At 44.1% G+C, this 24,219-nt stretch overlaps 1 protein-coding gene across 1 annotated transcript in view; it reads right to left on the bottom strand.

Moving 5' to 3' along the window:
• The window catches only part of LOC146175698 (uncharacterized), a 66,056-nt gene extending 53,226 nt beyond the window's left edge, over positions 1-12,830 (bottom strand). Inside the window, exons 1-2 of the mRNA XM_084581185.1 lie at positions 12,768-12,830; positions 7,349-7,465 (exon numbers count right to left, since the gene is read on the bottom strand). Of these exons, the coding sequence (XP_084437311.1) occupies positions 7,349-7,465; positions 12,768-12,807 (157 nt within the window). The 5' untranslated portion in view covers positions 12,808-12,830. The remainder of the gene's footprint in view (positions 1-7,348; positions 7,466-12,767) is intronic.
• Positions 12,831-24,219: the final 11,389 nt, after the last annotated feature.

Genomic DNA, 24,219 nt, shown 5'->3' with positions numbered 1-24,219 from the left:
GGCTCCAGTGCGCCGTTGGTGGCGCAGGAGAGCTTATCTTTAAGAGTTTCCAGAACGCCTGACAGTGACTTCACAGCAAGCACGTTATTGAAATTGATGTAAGCGATGCATACGAAGAATACATGAGACGCGCAGACGGGCAGAAACGTGAGCATTAGCAAAAATGAACACTCGAACAAGCACAATTGTGTTATTCAACTTTATCTGAACCATTTTGGAAAAATCTCTCGCTTCAACTAATCTCTCTTTAGCGGTGAAATCGCGCACAATGCATGCACGTGGTTGACAAATTCTTGCCTATAGTAAGTTTCACAATGGCGCTTACCTGGTTTGGCCGCGCATGAAGAGAAACTATAGCCGTCTGGGAAGACAATGCGGGAACGAAAGGCTCAAACTTGGTTTTTGACTAAGGGCAGTAGTAGCCCCATCTGGCTAGCCACGCACATTACAACGCTCGCTTTTCTGCAGGCAAATTCCTGCAGTGGCGCCTTCTTCCTACTTGGTGGGTTATTCTGGACTCCCGTCCAGAATAACCCGCCTGCGCATGCGCGGTTATTCTGGACTCCCGTCCAGAATAACCGCGCATGCGCAGATCACTTGGTGAAATCGATCTATTTTATTATCCCATCGGCGTCTGTAGTCAACCCCTCGGAGATGCAAGCATCATGTATGCGCTTCAACAAGTAAAAAACAACAAGTGCACTGCAGCCCCAAAATTACCGCGGCCCTACAGGAATTCCTGTTTCCTTTTTTAGCGACTATATTTAAACACAGAGAAAGGAATCAGAATTCGAACGCATCTAATATTTTTCAACGTTGCCTAATAAAAAAATTTCATTACGTTGCAGACCTCACAAATTTAGCTTGTTGTCCACGAAGCTGAGCACAGGCTAGTGGGCGAGTCAGTTCAACATTCGTGCAAAAAGGCGCAGGGTATTTTGTAACGCATCTTTGCAATAAGAGTACATGAACAATATTCATAGAGAGAAAGAAGGTTTCCTCTGTGTTAAAACATTTTCCTTAAGAACTGATCAATCTATCGCGAAGGCAATGACTTGGAGTTTTCTACCGGTGCACTGAGTAAAAGAAAACGCTGTTTTTTGTTTATGCCTCTCAAAGGTTATCTCCAACTCCTTGCAAGAGAACTGCTTCTGCACTATGAGTGGCTGATTCTGGTCCTGCAAGTTCCCTACAATACACACTATGCGCGAAGCTGCTTCGTTAACCTTTATTTTGATATATGATGACACATAACAATGCATAATTCTTAAAAGCACGGGCTCCGATGGTGGCGATAACATATATGGCACGAAGCGACGACCCAGAAAGCTTTTCCAGCAGGAAACAGCATGATTTAATCGCTAATCAGCTGTCATGCTTTGCGGAAATTAATGATTGTAGAAAAAGCTGCATTCTAGAAGGAAGCCGTACGCATAATTGATGGACGCCTTCGCATATTTGGGTTCACTTTTTTTCTCAAAGATCTCTAGACGAAATTTATTTTAGGCATCTATTACAAATATATATTGAACCAATGTGCGACTGCTGAAAACCGTCGTCTTTTTATCAAAACTTTAGCTCGTCTTCTTCATATATAAAAAAATGTTCCACGTTATTAATAAGTAAAATGTGTTTCGATCACTGTCCACAACTATTCACTCTCGCTGAAAGTTTAGCTGTTTCATCAACTTGGGCGAATGTTTTATCTTTTTCTCTTCGAGAAGGAGGTCAAATGTATTCCGCACTAACCATCTGCGTAAAATGTTTTTGTTGCCATACAAATGGAAATGACATAAGACATGGAAAGCTTATGAGTCCTAAGGAATTATTGCACAGCGTTAACGTCCACACAACGGGCGTGATAAAGGACAGACGAGGCAGGGACCTCACGGAAGCCTCAGAGATAAAGAAGAGGTGGCAGGAATACACAGAAGAACTGTACAATAAGGACCCGAATGTGGAAACCCTACATAAGACGATTGTGATTACTGATCTCGAGCCGGGCATCCTGAAGAGTGAAGTTGAATGGGCCTTAGCCAGCCTTGCTAAGAACAAAGCTAGCAGAATTGATGGCATTCCAGCTGGGTTGCTTCAAAACCTCAACCATGATGACGCTGTTAACGTTCTGTACACATTAGGTCAGCAAATTTGGACAACCCTGCAGTGGCCACAGGATTGGAGGAGGTCAGTTTACATCTCCATTCCAAAGAAAGGCAGTGCCAAAGATTGTTCCAGCTACCGCACGATCGCGCTTATTTCGTATGCTAGCAAGGTGATGTTTAAAATCCTCCTAGGTAGGCTGCAGCAGTATTTGGATCGGGAGCTTCCGGACGTGCAAGCTCGGTTTCGCAAGGGCAGAGGAACTAGAGACCAGATTGCCAACCTTCGATGGATCATGGAAAAAGCAAGAGAGTTCCAGAAACCCATCTACTTCTACTTTACTGATTATGCGAAAATGTTTGACTGCGTAGATCACAGCAGATTGTGGCAAGCTCTCTAAGAGATGGGAGTTCCAAATCACCTCATATATCTCCTCAGGAACCTGAATAAAGGGCAAGAGGCCACAGTCAGAACTGGGCATGGTCTTGCTGATTGGTTTCCGATTGAGAAAGGAGTGAGACAAGGCTGCATACTGTCGCCCTGCCTATTTAACCTATATGCTGAGTGCATCATGAGGAAGGCCGGTCTGGACGAGTCTTCAACTGGAGTGAAGATTGCTGGGAAACGTATCAACAACCTTAGATATGCGGGTGATACCACTTTAATGGCAGAAAGTGAAGTGGAACTCAAGAGACTTCTGATGCGCGTACAAGAAGAGAGTGAGAAGTTTGGGCTTAAACTGAACATTAAAAAGACAAAGATCATGGCGTCTTGCGCCATCAAGTTCTGGAGCATCAAGGGACAAGAAGTGGAAGCTGTGACAGATTTTCTCTTCTTGGGCTCCAAGATAACCCCGGAAGGAGACTGCAGCCATGAAATTAGGAGCCGCCTACTTCTGGGAAAGAGAGCCATGGCTAGCCTTGACCGCCTAGTAAAGAGCAGAGACATTAGTCGGCCAACCAAGATCCGTATAACTCGTGCTATAGTATTCCAGTTGTGATGTATGGATGCGAGATTGGACTGTGAAGAAGGCTGACCACCGAAGAATTGACGCGTCTGAATTGTGGTGCTGGCGGAGATTCTTGAGAGTTACTTGGACGGCCAGAAGATCAAATCAGTCGATATTGTCGACCCTGACTGCTCATTGGAGGGTCAAATTCTAAAGTTAAACTCAGCTACTTTGGTCATCTGATGAGAAGAGAGGAGTCGCTGGAGAAATATTTGATGTTGGGAATGGTTGAGGGTCACCGGAGAAGGGATAGGCAGCGAACGCGATGGTTAGATGGCATCCTCGAGGCGCTGCAGATGAAGTTATGTGATGTTAGGAGGATAGTCAGAGACCGGAAAGCATGGCGTGATATGGTCCATAGGGTCACGAAGAGTCGGAAACCACTGAACGACTGAACTGAACTGAACTGAACGTCCACATTGTTAATATATATTTATTTCATCGGTATTTAAGTAGAAGTTCTCATTACTACAGCTAAATAGCAGAACTAAGTAGTAGAATCTGATGTAGTGTTTCTTAGAATAGCTGCATATTTATACGGTAGTTGACCATTAGTGCTACTTTGTTGATTACTAAGCAGTACTGACTGAGGGTCTATATCTTAAGTAAGAGTTATTGGCATGTAATTGGCACCTTACTTCATAAGAGGTAATGTGCAGCTGTGCTCTAGTTTATGATATGCTGCTGTCATATAAATGCTCCATGTAGCACTAAACGAATGCACCTAAGATTTTTTTAGGTGCATTCCCCCAGCCTGTAACCCTAACGGCACATGGTTCATTTCCATCACCAGCATTTTCATTTCTGTCTTCAGTGGCACTTGATGATGATGTTTGGCTGATGTTGTCACCCTGTGGATGCCCTCATAACTCTGTAGTGCCCAGCTGTCTTGTCTCCTGCCAACTGGCATCTGCTAGATCATTTCCTAACTCTGCTACAGAATTGCCTAAATTGTTTAAAGTTTGATGACATCGCAACTTATTGTGATCTGTTCAGTCCGAAGCTGACTGGTTGGTTGGTAGAGTGTGTGACGTCACGAGAATGCATGACCTCTCTCGGCCAATCACGGAATATTGTGACAAACAGCACCGATTTTTCTAGCAAAGTTGGGTGAAATGCTATCACATTAAAAATAATGATTTCACTGCGGAAAGTCAAGGTCATCAACTTTAGGGGGTTCCATGTATATGTCAAGCTTGTAATGATAGTCGTTATTTTCCACGAGTGCTAGGACAACTTCGTGTGTAGGCGTGGATCTTTCAATGTTTTCGTGTTGAGCATTTACGAGCATTTACGGTGCACTCAAGCTTCTTCTCCTTCTTCGTAATCTGCTTCGTATTCGGAAGGTATCAGGTTCGATTCCCGGTGCCGCCGGGTACCCAATCATTTTCAATGAGTACAAGCTTTCCTCCAGCCTGGTGTTCAGCTCCTCAAGGTAAAGTGCTTGGGAAAGGGGTCATAGGTCCCAAATAGTTGCGCCGATGGGTCATTGATCCGTTCCTCCATCGGAAAACAATAAGTCACCTCTAGCGGCAAAAACACTAATCTCGCTACAACGCTGCCGAATTTTTAAGGTTCCTGCATTTTGAATGCTCCTAGTTGAAATTATCAATGGTTAAGTTGCATTGAGAGCCTTACCATGACGCAAATCATAGGTCAAGTTGTCATTGCGTCCTTTTTACAACCGCTTCGACTCCTAAGGAAAACGCCACGCATGCTACGTTACGCGATTATTTTAGGAGGTATTCAGCGTCTTTACATGTTTTTTTTTTTGCGGCTTTGATGCAACCCTAGGATTCCTGATAAGTGATAAGTTAGTGCAAGATGTGAACCATTAGCTATAGAGGTAGAGACATAGGTTTGAGAGTACATGGTTGTGACAACTATCGCAGGTGATAACCAGTAAAATTGCCTTCGTCATAAGCGCGGTAACAGAAACGCGCCTACATTAAGCTTGGGCCAAACCCCCACTCAACTTATTCGTTCTGAAAGCCCAGTGTGATAAGTCACCGATTAGAATAACGATACCAATTGGAGCCGCCCAACAATCGCCTTGTCAGCGAACGCTCAAGAGCCTCTCGGCAATTAGTGGCCGCAATAAAATACAATGTAGTGAAGAAATATAAAATTGAAATGGGAGTGTTCGATCGTGCAGACTGATGCAACAGCCACCATGTCACATACTGATATCGTCAGATATCGTCAGGAATATATGTAGCTTCAAAAATAATTGAATGACTAGAAATATTCAAAATAGACGTCATCACCAGTGAAACATAAAAACGAAAGTGTTCTTCGACTGTTAAGCACCTTCTTTCTACTAACTATTGCAAGAGGTTTTAAGTAACATTCAATGTACCAATCCTCTTTATTACGGGAGATACAGAACGTTTCTCAGAAACTAGTTCTTATTGCCACGCAAGTCTCTTTATAGAAAGTCACCTGTTGTTGAAGTAATTATACTCACAACTTCATTCCTAATTTTTATTTACCAGATAAAATGCACGCCCAAGCTCATTCTTATATACTGTTTTAGTTTCAAGAGGAGCACTTACTGAAATTTCTCAAATCAAATTGCGATGGTATTGCCACGTGTCGCTGACGATAACGTAGGCAAGAAGCAATAATACTGGCGGGACAGTGACATGCTTATTTTGGTGGGCGGACTTAAGCCCGCGAAAGAACCACGCAACGCGGCATCGGCAGAAACAAGTGTATCTCGGCCGTCGTGGAACTACCCATTCCTGCTGATATCGGCAGCGCAGAATATAAAGCCGGAAAAGTAACGTCAAGATAAAATGGTCAAACGCAACTAGAACAGTCTTAAACAGTGCAGTTAGTCGCACGCGACTGTAGTCATTACAGACAAATTTCGGTGCATCTTGCCCCACGAAGAAAGTGAGACCATAAAGAACAATATCTTCGCGGTAGAGCCTAGTTTATTTTGTGTGCTACAAGGAAAGTGGCAAGGCTGCATATACCGGCGGCTGTCCGCAGCAACATATAAATATTACAGCAGTTCACGGCCATGTGATAAACAAGTATTGGTCTCATAAGAATATTTGTAACTTCAGGCGATATCGGTTGCAGCAGCTTTGGTACATGGTATGTTTAATTTTGCGGTATATTACAAGTATTGGTCTCATAAGAATATTTGTAACTTGAGGCGATATCGGTTGCAGCAGCTTTAGGACATGGTATGTTTAATTTTGCTGTATATTTTTTTGCAGGTGACAAACCTTTGGTGTATACTCTTATATCATCCGCCAAATACCATCATTCAAGCAGGATGACCTCGTACTTTTGCAAGCTGCACACACATTACATAACACCTATGGCGACTTTCATTGCTCACAGACTGTTGCCACTTTTCTTTCTCAGTCGCCATCATAAGCAGCTAACAGACAGCAATGATAATATCCCACCTCCTCCTAGAAAACAGGGTCTACAATGACTACCTCTATGTTCTATCCTATTGTCACGTGGTGGTAACAATGTCATTTGCGGCCAATGAGGTGCTGAAATTCGCCTAAATAAAGTATTTATTTGGGCTGACTTGCGCCCGCAAAAGAAATGAGCAATTGGCGGTGATTATAGCAACAAACAGGTTCGATAGTCGTCGATCTACGAATACCAGTTCACTCGTCAGCGCTCAATTTAAAGGCGGCGCAGAAAGATCTAGATAAAACCGTGGACGGTGACTAGCATATATACCCTGGAACATTGTTGAAGTACCGGCGCGTGGCTGGGAGATACATATTGAAGCATCTTCTGCAACGTAGGAAATATAAAGCCGCGTCTTGCGACAACGAGCATGAACAAACAAAGAATACATAATCGACCCGTGCGCTAGTCACTGTGATAAGGCCGCATGCCGGTGGCTGTTCAAAAACAGTTTTGGGGGGTGGCTGTTCCTGGACCTACGGGGCTGGGACGGTAGGTCAACGCCACTTGCGGCGGGGGCTAGCCAGCCACCAAATTTTTATCTGTTGTAGGCCGTCATTGCACCCGTCACCACTTAGGTGGTGGACGACGGCTGTTGTTGCGGGGCGCGTCTTTCTCTCCCTCTTCTTTTTCTTTTTCTTCTACTTTCTCCCTTCTGTCTGCACGAGGCAGCGGAGGTGGCTCAGCTACAGAGCCAATAGCAGGCCCGTGCATTTTCTTTTTCTTTTTTCGAAAGCCACAACAACAACAACAACAGTTTTGAATGGTTCGCGGCATTACGCTACATTTACGTACCTAATATAAAAGCGAATAGAATTAATCTTGGAAACCATATCTTCATCGTGTTATTTTTGTTGGGCTTCTTGAGGCAATCCAGTATAATGAGCCAGAGATTTAATTCTACTGGTATTTCTGGAAAAAAAAAAAGAGCAATCTGTATTTGGAAGAAAAAAATTGTCCGGTACCGCCACCATGCTGCAAATCTATCATTATTGTATTTAAAGAATAAGCGTGTACCATTCACTTTATCAAATTTCACAATAAAATATTTGGTACATTTTAAACAAATTTCAAGATGACGTTACCAATTTCTTTATGACATTAAAAACGATTCATTCAGTATGCATGTATTCTATTTAATCCAGTAAACATATCTCCGAAATACATATAATCCAACGTAACGACAGCTAGGTGCCGTTTGCTTTAGTCGTTCTTAAATGATCAAAGCACATAACCTTTATTAGGATCTACTTAGTATAAGTTTCAAATAAAAAATCAGGAATAATGTAACAGATCGTGGGCATTTAGCCAAATGTAGGAAGACGAAACATCCTATCCAACAAGACATAATGAAATATGGAGAGTATAAACACCCCAACTAAATCTTGATCAAGAACTCCAACACACTCCTCCATCTCTTCTGAATGGCTATATCGACATTAATTTTGATTTGCGTATCTGTTCGCTTCGAGAGTTAACAATATATTTTTTGAATAACGTGGTTTATTACACCTATGTACGCATTTTGCTGTTTCGTGTATTCTGCGGTGTTCCCTCGATGTGTTTGCTTTAAAACTATATAATCCTTTATTTTGCTTCGCTGCTGATAAATAGAATTGTAGAGACGTAAAACTACCCAGCTAGGGGCCGCCTTATTCTTTGTTGATTTGATTTCATTTCATTCCGCTTTTCGGTCCAAAGCAGAAAGCCGTACTGATATGCCCAAACGGCCTACCTCTCTAGCGATAAAAATTAACACGAGCGTTGTTGCCGCAGTTTCCACCACAAAAAAAATATTCAGGTAGTAACTCTATATATATCTCGTACAAGTGCCTCAAAAATGTTGATATGAAACATAGAAATGCTTAGAAATAGCCTGCTATGAAAAGTAAGTATGAATCGCCCACACGATTCCCGTAGCAAGTAGCACTTCACTAATCCACGTGTGTACGAAAGAAGCAACCTGTTACTTTTTGGGCACAGTGGGCAGAGAACGTTGCTGAAAAGCAATCGGTTACAAGATTAGAACACGCATCAATCGAAATAACAGATAAACGTAAAGCATTTCGCTTCAAGGATGATGCTAAAAGACTAATTTTCATCATGGCGGACTATTGAATGAACATCCATTAGTTGGCATCGCTGTGCTTGACTTAGTTTCCCGTCAGCTTGCTCTAGGGGGCAATATTTTGCATTCTCGGGGCATATTTTGCAGCTTAATACTGCATAAAACATTTGTTGCGAACACCGGCGGTCTTTATTGTGTATTTCCGAAGAAAGCATCGAGTCACATTCCAAAAAATGAAAAACACTTATCTCAACTATCCCAATCAACACATGAGGCACAACGTTTCACAAAATGTTACTCCGCATCGCGTGGAATGTTTCCAGCATATGTTATCGTTTTCTTGTTTTTAGGAGCGACGATGTGCGGTCATTTCAATTCGCAAGAGTCTCAGAGTTAAAGGGGTCGACGGAATCGATTAATGGGACCGTGACTATGCGCACGCTCATCTGCACCTGCTGTTACGACGTTGTCTGTACGCTCCATTCTCTTGATCCTAATTCCCACTTTGTATTTCAGTGTCATGATGCGGTAAACATTAACTGATCTGATTTATCTTTTACCTTTACTCTTCTTTTTTTAATGCGACAAAGTAAAATGCTCCATTTTGCACAACTCTGGTGGTGGCATCGACACTGTCGTTATGGCGAAAAATAACGAGCACGTTTGGCAAGCGGTAGTTAATTGGTAAGAGGGATACCCGGGCATAGATTGGCCGGCTAGTTTTACGAGGCGACTTGGCCCCATTCCAAACTATTATTCGGGTAGCTCCTTTGAGATTAGGGTGTGAGTTGAGTGAATTAGAATACTTTAGGCTTGAATTCGGGATTGCACCCGGAAGTCTTGATTTCAGAGTCCGACAATTAGGCCATCCTTAATGCACCCAGGTGCCTTCGTACGGCTTCGTTAAGACACGACTTTAAAACTATACCACGTGCTCTTTCAAATAACGTGGTCACTTACAATAGCATGTTAATAGACACGTCTGACGACTTAGACAACACAGGATCGAATTAGGGAACCAGCGACTAAAAGAAGGGCAAAGTGCATCAGCAAGGGGCGCCGTAGAGGGATGGGGACATTAATTCTCTAGCGATTGAGCCCTAATGGGGAACTTAAGTAAGCCCAATTTTTCTCCTTTGTTTGTGAGACCACAATGCTCATTACGTCGACAACTGTACAATTAATTCTCTGTAGGAAGTTTGTTTTAGTGCCTATTACAGCGTTATACAACTATTTGGTATAAAACTGATCACCTTAGCGGGCAGCGAAAAGGCCCAACTCCAGTCTTAGCATGCCGTTTAAATGTTCATGTTAACTTTGCTTAAATGTGGGTAACCAGTATGGTTAAAATATCTAATAAAGCTTTCTGCGGCTAACAGAGACATGTTCCTCTCAGTACTCAGAAATATACTGGCTTAAATGGAACCTTATGTACTCGGTCCTAAATGTGCTTAATTCTAAACTTTACCTGCAAAACCAAAGCCCACGCAGGAACACAGTAAAAGCCTGGGCGAAGCAAGTTCTAGTGCCCCTAGAACGACGACAGCGATTTGTTCCTAAAAATGTTTCTAATGTGGCGTAATTATTGCTGCTCGTATATCAATACTGCATTAATTATGCAGTAAGCTTGTATACCAAAGTTTATTTCAATATTTCAAACACGCACTTGACGCCAACAGTGACATTTATTTTCTTCCTTTTGCGACACTACAACACTTGTTTTACGGCATTTATGATGCAAAAACAACTTTCTGCAAAAGGGCATTCTTCAAACGCTTCTCCTCGTGCCATCCTGCTGCCTTTCTTGTGTACCCAGTGCTGCTCTCTTCCTTGTGTCGTTAAAGTGCCCACAAGAAATTGGCCCCAAAAATCTTGCATATCGTTTTGCTATTATTTAGGGTGGCTATTGTAATTGCCGTGCTGATATTTGCCCTGCATGCTAGCCAAGTTATCAGTGATGTAGAAAAGATATTCTAAATCACACATTCCTATATACCATGTACCATGGCGCTGGATATGGTTACAACAAGCGAGCGTATGTCCAAAGCGTTTTGCGGAAGCATGGTGGAGCCGACAAGCGGCCCACCTGAAAACTAAGTTGTAATGACTCTGCTGTTCCAATAGCCAGGTACATCCCCTGCATCGTCTGCTCAACGAAATCTTGGCTCCCTTTTTGTCACATTAGCCGCCGCGCAGACACGGGGATTCATGCTGGGGCGCGACGGTTTTATCGGAAAAACAGGCGCTAATAAAACGAATGAATCACATTCAACTGCGACATTCATCTAGCATTCGGTATGCATGCACCGGCGATGCGATAACGCAGTGTCACAGCATATGAAATACTAAAAAGGAGCCGACTTCTCAGCCGCAGGTCATCACCATCATCATCAGCCTGATTATACCCACTGCAGGGCGAAGGCCTTTCCCATATTTCTCCACTTAATCCGGTTCTATGCTAGCTGCATCCATTTGACCCCTGCGAACTTCTTAATCTCATCCGCCCACCCAACTTTCTGCCGCCCCCTGCTACGCTTTCCTTCCCTTGGAATCCAGTTTGTTACCCTCAGCGACCATCGGTTATCCTCTCTTCGCACTACATGTCCTGCCCATGTCCATTTCTCCTTCTTAATTTCCACTAGAATGTCGTTAACTTGAGTTATTTCTCTGACCCACTCTGCACGCTTTCTATCTCTTAATGTTACCCCTACCATTTTTCGTTCCATAGCCCTCTGGGTTGTCCTCAACTCAAGTAGGACTCGCGCCATGTCACTGCACGTTAAAGAACCCCAGGTGGTCGAAATTGCCGGAGCCCTCGATAGTTTTTATATAGAGCTATTTTAAGATTGCAAAATTTTCGCATTTCGCGCAGCCCCCCTCCAGTCCGCTACTCTAGGCACCGATCCTGCGGGCGGCATGTTTCCCACGAGCTGCCGCTGATGGGCAGCGCTGCACATTTGTGTTCTCTACCTGTACTTACATTATTTCATTGTATCCATTTTCTGGTTACCGTTTCCATTATATAGTAATATCCTCGAGCCCCGCCGGGGTGGCGCAGTGGTTACGGCGCTCGACTACTGTTCCCAAGGACGCGGGATCGCATCCCGGCCTCGGCGGCCGCTTTTCGATGGAGGCGAAAAGCAAGGCGCCCGTGTGCTGGGCGATGTCAGTGCACGTTAAAGAACCTCAAGTGGTCAAACTTTCCGGAGTCCTCCACAACCGCGTCTCTCATAGCCTGAGTCGCCTTGGGACGTTAAACCCCACAAACCGGTATTATCCACGAAATACCGCGGTAACCATATTCCGATTGAACATTCCTCTACTCTCACAAGGTCCTCCTCCATCAACGGTAAGCACCTTCCAGCCGGGTGCGGAATCATCTCTTTTCGCCTTAAGCTGCTGCTTCCCTCGCAACCAACCTCCGAGTGGTTTCCAAAGCAACTAACCTCCAGGTATAGCTGCTAGTAATACCATTACTACCCCAATATCAATTTCAAAGACGATAGTCTAGCAAACGAAGCTCCGCCATGCTCAGTAGTTAATTAAAGAGTGGAGGGAACAATGTTTGCCCGAGCCTCACACGGGTTCCTGTCTCATGTCTGAGTCGGAGCATATATAACGTGGGTAGTACGGGCAATAAGCAGTGGCAACACTGGGTGGCTTGCATTCGGAGGAGAACCTAGCTAGCTCTTCCAAGAATAGGGTACGCCGTTAAATGCAGATCTCCGATGGAGGTAGTGAGATTATTGCGTAGCATGTGAGCGGGTCCAACATCGGTTTGCGCTGTAAGGATAATTCACTTGCCTAACAGCGAGGATCACAAAGAGCTTTTGTACGTGGGAGTTGCGCAACATAAGTGGTAAACATTTTCTTCGACAATGCTTAATAAAAGTCTAACTCATCTAGGACCAATCAGCTTAGCAAAGAGCGACAAGGACAAGGCCGAGATTTACGCATGCAAATTAATTTTTGTACATTTATAACACTCGGACAAGTCAAGGTAGGCAGTTATATTTTACGTTATTAGAAATATTTAAATTGCCTAACAGGGAAATACGTCTGTCGACAGTAAGTGCTCGACAAAGAATCGGCTTCAGAAGGCCTCATTGGTACCCCTACAAAGCTGATCATATTTGCGAAGCTTACCTTCTAACCCACAGGCCGGAGAAAAACGAAGTGAGTGCATGTAGTGTGCACGTTATATGGCCCTTAAAAACAACGGCATTGATTTATTCAACATGTTTCTCATGCAATAAAATATTTGCGCTCATATTTTAAGCTCTGCATTAAGTAATGAAAAAGATTTTATGACTCAACATATTTTAAAACTTGATAGGCAAAATTAAGACGATGAGCGACATTTCTTATCGCTTTTGCGTCATTGCCCTTCTGCTTTCAAAGTACTTATTATGCAGTGGCTGCATTCTTTTTTGCCTCAGTTAGACTCCACGTACCTATGCTAACAGATTGTATATTTGTTAATCAATGTATATGCTGCAAACCTTTGTGACCTTGGCTGTTTTCCCAAGTTTGCCTATTAAACTCATCGAACAGTAGTTTTATCTTAGTTGTGTGTGGCGTTTTCCAAGTTCTGCTGTGAACCGGTCATTTCACCCCTAATTCATTGCCCCCACGAAAAGGTCCGTGGTATGTTTAAGGGGACTGTAATTTTATTCCGTTTTTATCGAGTGTGCTTAACACATAAACGATCTTGGGCTATGAGGTGAGTTTTCACTCATAAAACGCCCCGTTGATCGAAAATTCAGTACCGGCGTTGGCGCTGTGCGTGAAACATTGCGAGCATGACGCTAGCAGGCGGTCGCTGGAAGTTAACATGACCACGCACTGACTGGATGTAGGGTTTCCCGACGTTGCATTTGGCAGGGGATGCCAGCTTGAGCCTCTCCTTCCATTTGGGAGGTGATATCAGAATTAGCCTGTGATATCCATTTAAGAGGTGATATTAGAATTAACAAACCAGGAAGTTAAAATGCAATTATTCACATGACGCACCAACGTAATCAGCTGCACCTGTGCTGGTTTGCCATAGCAACACTGTTTAAATATGACGCATGACAATACAGATTTAAATTCATAACCTTATCAAATACACTTCTGTTTTAGATGTGCATACATATATTTTATAGCCAAGCATGACTATAAGGCAAATTTTCTTTAAAATCAGAATACCACTGTGGTAGTGCACAATACATCTTGTGCGTGCACTTTCTATTACGTGAAAGGGCAAATACTTCATACAACATATATTAGCGAGCATTAACACTCGCCCCATTATTTACGTACCAGCCCTTATAATTATAATAATCACTGGCATGATTTTTCGGGGGGGGGGGGGGGGGCGGGTGGGGGAGGGGAACTGGAAGATGGCAGCCGTTCAGTGCGCCCACTGCTTGCGGGAACCCACATACGGCTTGGAATTCGCGGATATGGTCCGCGATGTCACCGGCAGACATCATTTTCCCCCACTGTTCTTCTAGCACTTCCACAACAGTGTCACAGAATTCCCTGTATATAGTGTTCCCAGTTAACCTTCCTAAGTCAAAAAATGAGCGATTGTTCTGTCTTCAGCAGATGAACAAAGTTTATACAGGCCCACGGCGACACGCTTCTCAATTGAGACGGCCTCCCGCATGTCCATCGCTTGTCGCTCCATTAGGGGGCGGCAGGAATCCACTACATACTTGAAAGTCGTCTCCGACACCCGAAACGATTGTTTGAAACTGTTCACCCAAGTTGGGCAGTGTATTTTTAAACCATCGTCCATCGCGATGGTAAGCCCAAACTTGCCTCCATGCACGGCGTGGGGCTGAAGACACTGCAACGAGCTTGTCGTTGCAGATTAAGAGCTGGTGTCTAATCGAACGTACCCTATCCGCAGCTGCTTGAACCTCGATTTCCATCGACGAAATCACTGTCATAGCGAAGGCGATCTCACACTTCTTCCTCACGTGTTCAGTCTCGTAACTCATGTTGGGGCGGTTGGGGCACCAAACACGCGCAAAATGTTCAAAACGCAAATACGGCGGGGCAGCACATAGCACGATATGGTTATCGCTAGACCAAAACAACTACGGAGAACGACTAGAACAGAAACACAGAATGACGAACGCAGTACGCAGTCAATTACGGCGGTCGCAATTCATTGCGCAGGTATTGCACAACGCCGCGCATGGTGTCCTGCAGAGCGAAAAAAATGGCTATGTTGAGAGCATGCTAGTTGTTTTCAGCAAATGTGTGTTTTTTTTATATAATAATATGACTAGCTAATTGCAATTTGCGAGGGAAAAGGTAGTGTAAAAAATATTTAAGTTGGCTGCTCCGAGAAGCTCGGTGCAAGCCATGTGACACGGGGACAACTCTTTTGAGGCGAAACTCCCTGTGACTCCCTTGCGCTCCTTTAGGCCAAGGAAGTTCAAGGTAGTTCCGAGTCGGCCGTGTGACAGGGATGTGAGTCGCTTTGGGACGTTAAACCCCAAAACTAAAACCAAACCAATACTGCCCCTTGCGGAGTGCCTCTCGTGCCCATCTTCACTTGTGTGGTTTCTTTTGTGCCGATTCTGATGTTAACGGTTCTGTAAAAGTGGAGGCTAATGAAAAGGGTTCTACTTAAGCTGAGGAGAACGCAGGGGGTTATGCAACGAAAAATGGTAGGGGTAACGTTAAAAGATAGAAAACGTGAGAATAGACTGCAGTTTAAGACAAAAATATTGAGCTGCACTACTTGGAATTTGAGTTCGGGAAGATTTTGCGACCTTCTCTGTCTACAGCATCTTTCCTAGTGGAACATTCTAGCGCTCTTCTTTCCACCAAATATTCAGCCTGTAAAAAATGGAACCCCATTGTGAAACGCTCTTAATATTTCCCCTTGCACGGCCGCTCGATGGAAGCGCACTGGGTGCGGCCTGCTGCGTTGCGCCGCCGTCAATGGGCAAGCGCATACTTTGGGAGTTTACAGTTGCGCCCGCTATTTCTGCTGAGGGCGCCACTGTTCGGGGACACGTCGTTGCCGGGGTCGCCGGCTCTGAGCGCATGGTTTGCTTCCTTTTTGGGCGCGTTCGCCTCGCGTCTGCGTGGTAAACGCAAACGTTTTTGTGTACGTGTGTGCAAGCACGTTAACGTTGAGACTGGATGCGTTTGTTTTTTAAGGCGAAAGGCGTTCTAGGCTCATGGACCGAAAATCTATGCGCAGAAGCTGATCTGTTATCTGTGCGTGGCATCTGTGCACTGGTGTGCCAGTCGCAAAAGCGGACGTGCAAGGAGGGAGATTAAGAATGAAAATGATTGATGGTGATAGATAATCAGTAAAAGTTATAAATAGACATTAATAGAGGTAATGACTAATAATGGTTAATAATGACTAAAATGATTTGTAATGACCAGTATATCAAACTACGACATGTAATGACCGCAATTGATTAGAAATGAGTAAAAGTGCTTAGCGATGTGTGGTAATGTTTATAATAGCTAGGCATGACTTAACATTACTGTTAATGACTACGAAATGCCCAATATGTGAAACGACGACATGTACTGACCACAGCTGATTCCAAATGAGTAACCTGCTTAGTTGTGAGTGATAAGGGCTACAATGACTACGCAGACAGACTCTTCATGACTGAGAAACGACCAATATATCAAACGACTTGAAATGACGAACTGTGGCAAACGATGAGAGGCAAAAGATAGGAGAACAGTAGGCTTTCGCCGTCCTCCGCTTAACAGACATCTAAGAGACCCTCTAATTTTATCTGCTGAGCTCGCTTCAGGCAAAGACAGCAGCGAGGAGTGGAAATGCACTCGCTTCCTCTGAAATGAAAGCGGCGCTGAGGTTAAAAAGTCCAGATGCTAAAGCATAATGCCCTATCAGCTGCCATTTAATTTGCTACAAGGGACAGCAGATTGGACTTGTTGGTGATTAATTATAGGTTAACCGTGCAAACAACGTGACAGGAACAGGAGAAGAAGACTGCACAACCGCGCTAGTTGTGTCGTCCTCTTTTCCTGTGTTCCCATCACGTTGTTTAACCTATTTAGTTATCAGGGAGCTGGTCAGTGAACTAGGATTGTTAACGATGTGTTGTGAAGCAGATGAACACGATGAGGTAGCACCAGGAGCTTTTCTTGCAGGTTATGTTGTGAGAACATATCAGAAAAAGCTATGAAGGGTTTTCTTTTTTTATATAAGCATGCAATTTGTTATAAATTTTGCCGCGCTAGACTGAGTGGCCTTGCAAGTAAAGCAGCCTGTGCATACACCATTTGTTTATACTGTTGAGACTGTTTGAGCTGATGCGATAAAATGAAAAGCCACGTTTCACAGAAAATCCGGCGCCCGCTTTGTCGGCGGAAAGTCGGGAAAAAACCTCTCTGGGAAGAGACACTTTAGTTGGTGATATGGCCAGACACCTTTGGCGCAATAAGAACACATGACATGTTCAATGGGGAAGGAGCTCCCAAACCACAGAGAGTCAATAAGATGTAAGGGTGAAATGTGAATTATTGAAAGCGGGACCCTTAGATCCGAAGTCAGGCACACTATACTCCTATAGGGCACGTTCGTACGGCTTCGGTAAAGAGGGGCTTTATATAGCTATGTGTAGGGTGCTATTTCATATAATGCGGTGGCTTAGGGCTGCATTCTAATGATATGCGACAGAGGCAGCAAGTACGGGATACGGTGAATAAGCAGGTAGCAAAGTGCGGGCACTCTAACGAGGCTCCTCAAGGAGACTTAAGAACCCCAAGTTTTGTTTATCGCTATCAGGTTGTTGCTTAATTTATGCGATATTTGGTAATGGTTTTAAAGCGCCATGTCAGTCGAGCAAGAGCCTGTTGCAGGAAATATGAGTCAACTGGACCAGATACAGGTTAATGAAAACCAAAGACAAAGGAGGCTTGATGTAACCCGCAAAGGAAGTAATCAAGCTTCATCTTACGAGCACCTTCATTAACAGGATGATGAAGTCTTAAGAGGTCCGGCGAAGTAGCAAGCTGTGTAAACTTTTGGTTTCATCATTGTTTTCTCACTGTACACAGTACCTGCAGCTAATCTATAAAAACAATGATCGTACCTATGCTAAGGAGCTATGCAATATATCGTTAAGTTGCTACCCCCACTGATAGCGAGCTGGGCTGGAAATGTCAACTCAACAGTGGAGCGATGTTTGTGGCTATGGGATAAACCTCTCTCAAGAAAGGTTTTCCGTCTGCGACTGGTAATTTTCTTCCTTTTTGTGTGTGTGTGTGGCCATTAAATAAGCGTACTCGGCTGCCCGCCGAATCTCGGCTGCAGTTGCGCTCTGACGCGTGAACATTCTTGTGATCAAATCTAAGAGTTTCACAACAGCAGCACTCGATGCGCGTTCTTCCATTGAAAATTACGAACCAGCAAGATTGTATGGGTTTGCGAGCAGCCAATAAAAATAGTCATAAAATGTTTCGGCGCATATACGTAGCACCTTGAGGCAGACCGGCTCTATCAAGCGCGCTTACTCTGTCCGGTCGTGCAAAATGCGGGAAGCCATGACGGATAGCGTTCTGGCGTACAATGTTTAAGGTCTCCAACTGAGTCGAAGATCGCAGGTTATCATCTAGATTTAACCTAATAAACATCTTCATATTTCCACCGTAAAATTTGTCACAATGAGATAGAAAGTTTGGTTACATATCGCATTATCACAGAGGTTGCTCATAGTTGGACATTTTTATTATTTTATAGCGCTGGCAGCTTAGAACAGGTTGACATCAATTTGTGTATAAAAGCTGTATGCAGGAATGAATAAATGGTGTGAAAATGACACACGGAATTCGCGACATAGTTAATTAAGTGGTTATGCATTAGGCTACCATGGCAGCTGAACAGCTTCGAATTGTTCACAGCCGGGTCGCATTTTAATGTGACGAACAACTGTAATGCGATCACGGTAATGCGAGCTCTCCAATCGAGTGGCCTTGAACCACAGTCACTATGCGTTTTTCGGGGTACACTCCAGTATACATCCTTGCCGAGCAAGCGCTAAGTGCTAACATGGTCACACTAGACATGACAGTATATACTAATTCTTGTTGCCAAATTGTGTGAAGCGGAGTTCTTATATCCTTAAAATAAAAGGCTTCTACCACACCGATGCCTCCCTCAAAGCGCAGCCAGGCGCAGCTCTCCGCGCGCGCCTGTTCCCGAACGGTGGCGCCGCGGCGGTGGCGACTGGAAGTAGGCGCCTCCTGCCGGTTTCGGGCGACGTAGCAGGCCGCACCTATTGCCATAGAGTTAATACAAAGACTTTGTATTGTAGAGTCTTTGTATTAACTCTATGCCTATTGCGCTTCCATCGAGCGGCTATGGATAGCGGATAGCGCGCTAATCTAATTGTTTTATTTATTCAGCTGAACCGGATAAGGTCTTAAGCAGAACACATATTGACTTCCTGATATCCAGCGAGAGAAGAAATTTGAAACCACCACCTAAAGGTGCACGTTGGTTGCAATAGTTTGTTATTTTTTATTAAACGATCGAGTTCGGGCCGGATTTAATATATTGCTATGAAATATTTCGATGAAGATTTTATTTGATCTAGAGCCACTCGATTGCGATCCATGCATCGCGATTGCGGATGTAGGGTATCGTATGCATCTTCCTTCTGAGTGAGCGCTCAGTCAGCTCATATCCCAGGTGGTTGTCCAGAATTATGGGAACTATATTCTCAATCGCGATCTTACCCGGAACGGATCGACGACGACTGTTACTGTCCGTGTGACACAGGTAATATCAGAAAATACCCTTAATATTTTACACTGTTCATTAATCCAACTTTGAATTTTATTTACTCTTCGGTCTTTTCTTATGGTCCATGGTATATCGCGATGCCGCAGTCAAGTGCTACGAACGTCAATACGTATACGGGCCTCATGCTTTCAGATAGGTTACGTCGACGTTTCTGCAATTCAGTCATGCTTATTGCTAAGGTGATATATATATCAGGTTAGTGACGTTTTATAGCGTCACATATATATGCTACAGAAAATAAGGGCGATCTTGCTTTTTCGTAACATATATGGCACGCGCGCATGTTTTCAAAGATCGCATGCGACAATAAACACAAGCAGTCTAAATCTGACTTCAGTTTTTGTCCTTACTCTTTATTAATTTGTTTTATTAGGAAGTCACTTAATTGTTGCTTCATACATAAATGATTATTATGCGGTGTGCTTTCTTTTGCAACAGAAGGAAAGGCAAGAAACAAAAGTGGTGATTGTATCATTGATACTTTTTTTTTTACAAAGTCTACCATATAGTAAAATTTGAGCAAAAAGGCGCAGCAACAATAAACAAGTAAAAATATAGAAATTAATGCACCGCTAAAGGTTTCGGAGAAAGGCCGCACATATGACACCGCAATAATTTTAAAGTAGTCTGATACCAATTTTTGGTGATATTTCTTTTTCACTTGCTAATGATGCGCTAGATATTCCTGTATAATTCTCCACGTGGTTTCTCGCTTACCACCGCTAAGTAATTTATAATTAATTTTACTTTCTTCACCAGTTTCGGCTTCACGGTTTCAGCAGCCGAGCGGTTGTTGTACGGTCACAATTGTCTAGGTCACGCGCGGGATTACACAAACAAAAAAAAAAGAAAAAAATAAGCTTCAACCGCCGACTCGCTTATTAGCTCCTCATTTTGCGCTTTCAATAGAGCCACTTGTTCTGCGCTCCATGCCAGCGCGAGAAATGTTGCAGCATTTATTTGGCTGGTTGCATGCTTTTTCGTTCTTTCTGCGCATCTTGTGTAAGCCTCCGCTGGTATTTGCATTAAGCGCAGCTAACCCCTTCAGAGTTGACGGTCAAGCGACACTTTTTCTGCAAAATATATTCCCATTCCCAAATACATTCCTGAATCAGCTGATTGCAGGCCACTTATCCGGAACAAAGACGTACCCTTCAGTGCACTCTACCTATATAGCTCTATCTTCAGCTTTAGATATTGTTGTATTGTACGTGCTTGTTTTTTTCTTTTCCGAGAATATACACTGTAGTGTCCACAGAACTGCGTTCAGGTTTCCAAAAGTTATCACTTTTTTTTTTTTTGTACAAAGTGACAAAGTTCTTTTGTTGTTTTTCTTGCGGCTCGATAACGCGCGTAGGCTACAGATCTAGAAGGTGCTTCGGTTAATTTGGTCCAAGTTGCAGGTATGTAAATTGCGTCAAACGGATCATGAGGTTAAACGCTGCACGTCTGCTGCTGCGGGCATGAGTTCTCGCTCGGCTCTTCTGCTGCCAGCCCCTTGGAAGCATTGTCAAACATCCTTGACAGTGCGTGCATGGCTGTCGTCTGCACCACTGGCATTACGGCACTGCGTTTTTGTCGTTTAGCGGCCGGTTGGTCACAGAGGTTCCTCAACTTCCTTTTCGATGTCTTCTTAGGCAGAAGATGGTTTGGATAATGGTCGAATAGCGTTGGCACGGTTTCGGGTTTAATTCGTGGTCTATCTCTAGCGAGCTCGTTGACGATGCCGTTCACAGTCACTTTGAACGTTCTCTCGATGTAGCTCTCCTCAAAATATTTTTCGCGGACAACACACGTTGAAGTCAACTTGCGGTCCTGTCTTTTAATCAGCCGCTTCCACTACGCAAGCTGCGCAGGGTCCGATGGCACACCGAACATAGAAACCTAGTCCTGATTCGAACGGTAGCCACTCCGACAGAGCAACACGAAACATGTCTTTTCCCTGCACTGATGCTTTATTTTTAGCATCATTAGTCGTTGCAAATTTAATTCTCTCACATGCAAGAAACAGAACGACTAAAACAAAAGAACAGCGTAGACGCGTCCAAAGCGCTCGAACCCACTGATGGCTCGGCCAGCGCAACTGCGGCAAATCAAGGGCGCGCCGGCGGCCGACGGCGTCGACGGCACCTTTACGATGAGCAGCGCCCCTGGCGGCCACCTCCTCCCATTGAGAGAGCCCTCCGCACGGCACACTAGCAAGTATATTCTAGGCACTATGATGCGTTCAATGAAATGCTGGTTATGAGTGACAGATGCTGCGCTTTTCCTTTCCTGTAAACGAATTACAGAACGTCGGTGAACTTAGATGGGTTCGACATGGAAGCCAAGGACAGTTTAGCTCCTGGCGAACGGCGCAGAATTGGAGAAATTAACTTCTTCTAATCCCGAGGTAGTCACTGCTTTTCGCTACGTATATCCAGGCATAGCAGAGACAAGCCATCTTTCATTATTTGTTTGTTTCGTGGTTCCGGTGCCCTTTTTCTTACCTATCTGCCTCTTGCCAAAGCGATATGGACAGACTATTACCCCATGCTTCTTTAAAATATATATATATATACTTGTCCATATTGAGCATGTCACGCTGCAAAGGGCATCATCAGTCGCGGTATTCAGGCGCTTGAGATTCTTTAACAAACGGTGTCTCAAACGAAGCGCTGCTGTCCGTGCGCACCGTGTTTAAGCAAAACAGGTTGCAGCCGTCAATACAATCTAATGCAAACACGCAAAAATAATAATAATTGATTCACAGGAAAGGAATCCCTCACACCTCAACCGCGCTGTAAGGGAATGGATGAAGATGGGAGTAACAATGGAAAGAGAGAAAAGGAGGGAGCCGTAGTGGAGGGCTACGGAGTAATTTCGACCACCTCGGGATCTTTAATGTGCGCTGACATCGCCCAGCACACGGACGCCACTTCGTTTCGCCCCCGTCGAAACGCAGCCACCGTGGTCGGGATCAAATCCGGGAACTCCGGCACAGTACTCGAGCGTTTTGCCACTGCACCACCACGGCTGGGCCGCAAAAATCGTATATTCCCGTTTTTGTTAGGAACACCGCAACTACTGAAACATGCGACTGCAGACTGCTGCTTAGCAAAATCCAGTTTGAACAAGCCATTCTGTGTCTTCGCTATCCATGATAGAGTTGTCTGAGTAATTGCTTTTTTTTTTTTTTTTTTTTTTTTTTTGCTGTTAAATCTTTGTCGCGGTTCTCAGTGGTAGGGCGGTCCACTGCTAATTTCGAGAACAGGGGTTCGATCCCGGCCGTTTAAAAGGCGCTCCTCGACTGTGCGATTTGACTGCACGTTAAACTATCCCACGTGGTCAACGACACTGAGGCCCACCCCTACATCATCCATCCTATAGCCGATGTTGCATGACGCATTAAACCAATATATAAATTTGTTTTTGCACTGAAGGATTCTGCGCATCCGTAACAATGGTAATAGGCGCATTTCGCTTTAGAGAAACGCTCGAACTTTAGAGAAACAAATCTTCCCAGCACGTCTGTTACGTACACACATGGATCAATAGACACTGGTAGCCCATTAGAACCATTAAACCCCATTTTTGTCTGTGCTGTCTCTCGAGCAAACTGGTTGTTTTTGACAAGAGGAGTAAAATAGCTTTCTACGAGCTTAACCATCAGTGTTTAGTTCGGGAATAAATGCATATTTATAGTCACGTCATAAGATGAACTCCATATCTTTCAATATAGTTTTATATGCGGCACCTGTTTTGGAAGTAAACGACAGAACCTCCCCAAGTCACTGCTCAACAATAATTACAATGGTAAAAAAATCTCCAGCCTTCAAAATCTCTTGCCAGAACATGACAGCGACCAAGTGCAGTTTTTACGATGTCTTCGCAGCTACTGATTCGTAGCTTGCACTTTAACGTTGCTGAATATTAATGGCTGATGTCCTAAATTCTGTCAATGTGTAGAAGTTCTGCCACATGGTGAAATTCATTGTCATTGCAAAAAATAATAACATTACTAATTTACCATTTATAAACATCACATACATCAGAAATTCCTTATACTTCCCTCGGTTTCAGGGTGTAATTTAGAGTCATTTCGCAGTGCAATACCAGATTACTTGCCGCAAGAAGCATCCGCCTTGTTGTGAGCTCAGCAAACTCGGTCCACTCACCGCTCTACTTGTGGGCGGTCAGCTTTTTTGTGCGGCGAGGTTACCTGTATAGTGTCGGCGTAATCTCATTCTTGGGGAATACAGTTGTGCCAAGTTGTCTAGCCAGAGTTGATGTCTACTCAGTCTGTCAGTACGCTGTTAGTGCTGCATTTGATAGTCAAGTCAAGTAGAATATAATGAATCAGGCTGCCTCAATTCAACCTAAAGTACTGCAGGTCGGAGCACGAACCTTGTATCTCCGTAGGCTTGACACTAAATTTGCCTGTCTCACTCGTATAAGACACGCCCGCGCTGTTGAAAAGACGATATGTCATGTTCAGGTCCAAGTTTATGGCCTGTGAGCGCCGTAGAACGCAAAACGCGTGCAAAATCCACAAATTCTTTTCTGCAGTATTGGAATACTCTAAATTTAAAGTAAATCGCTGATGCATTGCATAAGGCACGTTTTCATTGCCAACAAACCCGCCGTAAACTCAGAAGCATGACATACGCCGCGTGCGTTTCTGCGAGCGCCGCCGGCTGTCGATCCACGCCGTCGGACTACCTTCGGAGCGACGTTGGCGCCACCTTTAGGTCGATCTCGCGACGAATAGATCTCTGGACATATTATAGACTCCTTTCCTTGGTGCTATTTTTT

Source organism: Amblyomma maculatum, chromosome 10 (assembly GCF_055883805.1).
Source record: "Amblyomma maculatum isolate TAMU_Amacu chromosome 10, ASM5588380v1, whole genome shotgun sequence".
NCBI classification, from domain to species: Eukaryota; Metazoa; Arthropoda; class Arachnida; order Ixodida; family Ixodidae; genus Amblyomma; species Amblyomma maculatum.
Note: the sequence above shows the minus strand (reverse complement) of the source record. Positions and strands in the feature narration are given on the sequence as shown.